This window comes from Aplysia californica, unplaced genomic scaffold (genome assembly GCF_000002075.1).
Source record: "Aplysia californica isolate F4 #8 unplaced genomic scaffold, AplCal3.0 scaffold00722, whole genome shotgun sequence".
In the NCBI taxonomy this organism is placed as follows: domain Eukaryota; kingdom Metazoa; phylum Mollusca; class Gastropoda; order Aplysiida; family Aplysiidae; genus Aplysia; species Aplysia californica.
Window position 1 is genome coordinate 4,012 of NW_004797992.1, and position 1,809 is coordinate 5,820.

The window sequence follows — 1,809 nt, forward strand, 5'->3', positions numbered from 1 at the left end:
TCTCTCTCTCTCTCTCTCTCACACACACACACACTCACACACTCACACACTCTCACTCTCTCCGTGGAAACTGAAAATTTACGTGTTTTGTTCCTTTAACGCTTTTCAATAAAATTCACTCAGAAGTGTGTTTCTTAATAAGAATGAAAGGTGTTTAGCAAAAAAATGAAAATTCGATAAAAATCCAAAAATCTGCAGAAAAATGCCAGTTTCTTCACTTTTATTATTTTGATAAGCACCTGATTTCACTACACTGCCTCACAACGTTAATTAGTGCCCGCTCGTGTGTTTGTATATTCGTGAGTACGAGTATACGTGAATGCTATGTTTCCCTGCGTGGCTGTTTGCATGAACATGTGCATGTTTTATTTTGTGTAAGTGAATATGCGTGTGCAGGCAGGTGCCCCCGAGTGTGCTTGTGTGTGTGTGTGTGTGTGTGTGTGAGAGAGAGTGTGTGTGTGTGTGTGTGTGTGTGTGTGTGTGTATGTGTGTGTGAGTGCATGCGTGTGTGTGCCCGTGTGTGCGCCCAGTGTGTGCGTATGTGTGTGTGTATGTGTCCTGAAAAACACCAGTTCCTGTAAACACAACATTTCTTTATCCTTCCCCCAGACATCTACCAGAACTCTAAGAACCTCAGCTCCCTACAAATAAAGGAAAAGAAATCTGGAGCGTTCGCCCCTGCTGATCGAAGCGTCCTGAACCCAGGGACTCTGAGCTGGCCTGTCGCAGGGGATAACGGAAACCTGTTGAGCGGAGACTGATCGGGGATTTCTGAGGAATTGTGGGAACAGAAACTGGTTCAAGGTCAATACGCTCTCGCATGAGCACTGTGTCTCGTGTCTGGGGCGATGGGTTAAAAAACGTTTTGTTTAAACTCTAAAAACAAACAAACGAATGAAAACATAAAAGAAACAAAACAAAACCATCAACCCTACAAAAATAAACAAACAACCAAAGAAAAATTAAAAACCTCTAACAAACCACTACATTTAGGTTGAAGACATAAAACGTGCAGCTATTTTGCTACAAACGAGGTTCTTCTGACCAGTTCCAAAAGACATTTAGAACTGTTGTTTAATTAAATAATTTAAACAAACTGTGAACAGTTTGGATTTTCCAAGTGACAGGGAAACTCTAAGTTAATCTCTTAAGAACTTTCAATTCTTCTCTTGTGCCTGCCTAGAATTCTGGAAGAAACAACACTGAAGTTTCAAATTCTGCCTTCAGGGGTAGAGTTTTGTCCTGGCAAATGTGATATAATATAAGTGATGCTTTCATGTTTTACGAAACCTAACCTAGTTTCTTTGCTGACAAGGAGGACAGAAGTTTGTCGATTCTGATTTTTCGACAATAAAAAAGGACGCGTCAAAACAAGAGATACACAAACGTCTCAAACATTCATCACTTCCGTATGTGAAGAGAGCAGGGTAGTTTTTCCCCCGATAAATCGCCTTGTACTTGCAATCCCAGCTTACTGCTGTTCAGGTATTCTTCACTCGCCAGTACGCCAGTTAATTCATTTTGAAATTTTAAGAAGACCAGAAAACATTGACCATTTCACTCGTCTGTATTTGCGTGTGTGCGTGTTCCCAGAAACGGATTTCACAGCCATTTGAGAAATTTATCGTTTTCTCAGAAGACGAGAACGACAGAGCTGTACCACGAATATGCAGCTTAATCTGGTGTTTGTGTTTCCTGTATTGGCTTCCCTTTTTTCGAGGATGGTGCACGGTGAGTATTTTATAGGTTAGACTTCACTAGTAAACACACCCATACACACATACACACACACACACACACACACACACT

The 1,809-nt window shown here is 41.1% G+C and overlaps 1 protein-coding gene across 1 annotated transcript in view; it reads left to right on the forward strand.

The window, feature by feature from the left end:
• The first annotated feature begins 599 nt into the window (after positions 1-599).
• Positions 600-1,809, forward strand: part of LOC101861616 — a 48,161-nt gene continuing 46,951 nt past the window's right edge. The window contains exon 1 of the mRNA XM_005108799.3: positions 600-1,731. Within this exon, the coding sequence (XP_005108856.1) occupies positions 1,668-1,731 (64 nt within the window). The 5' untranslated portion in view covers positions 600-1,667. The remainder of the gene's footprint in view (positions 1,732-1,809) is intronic.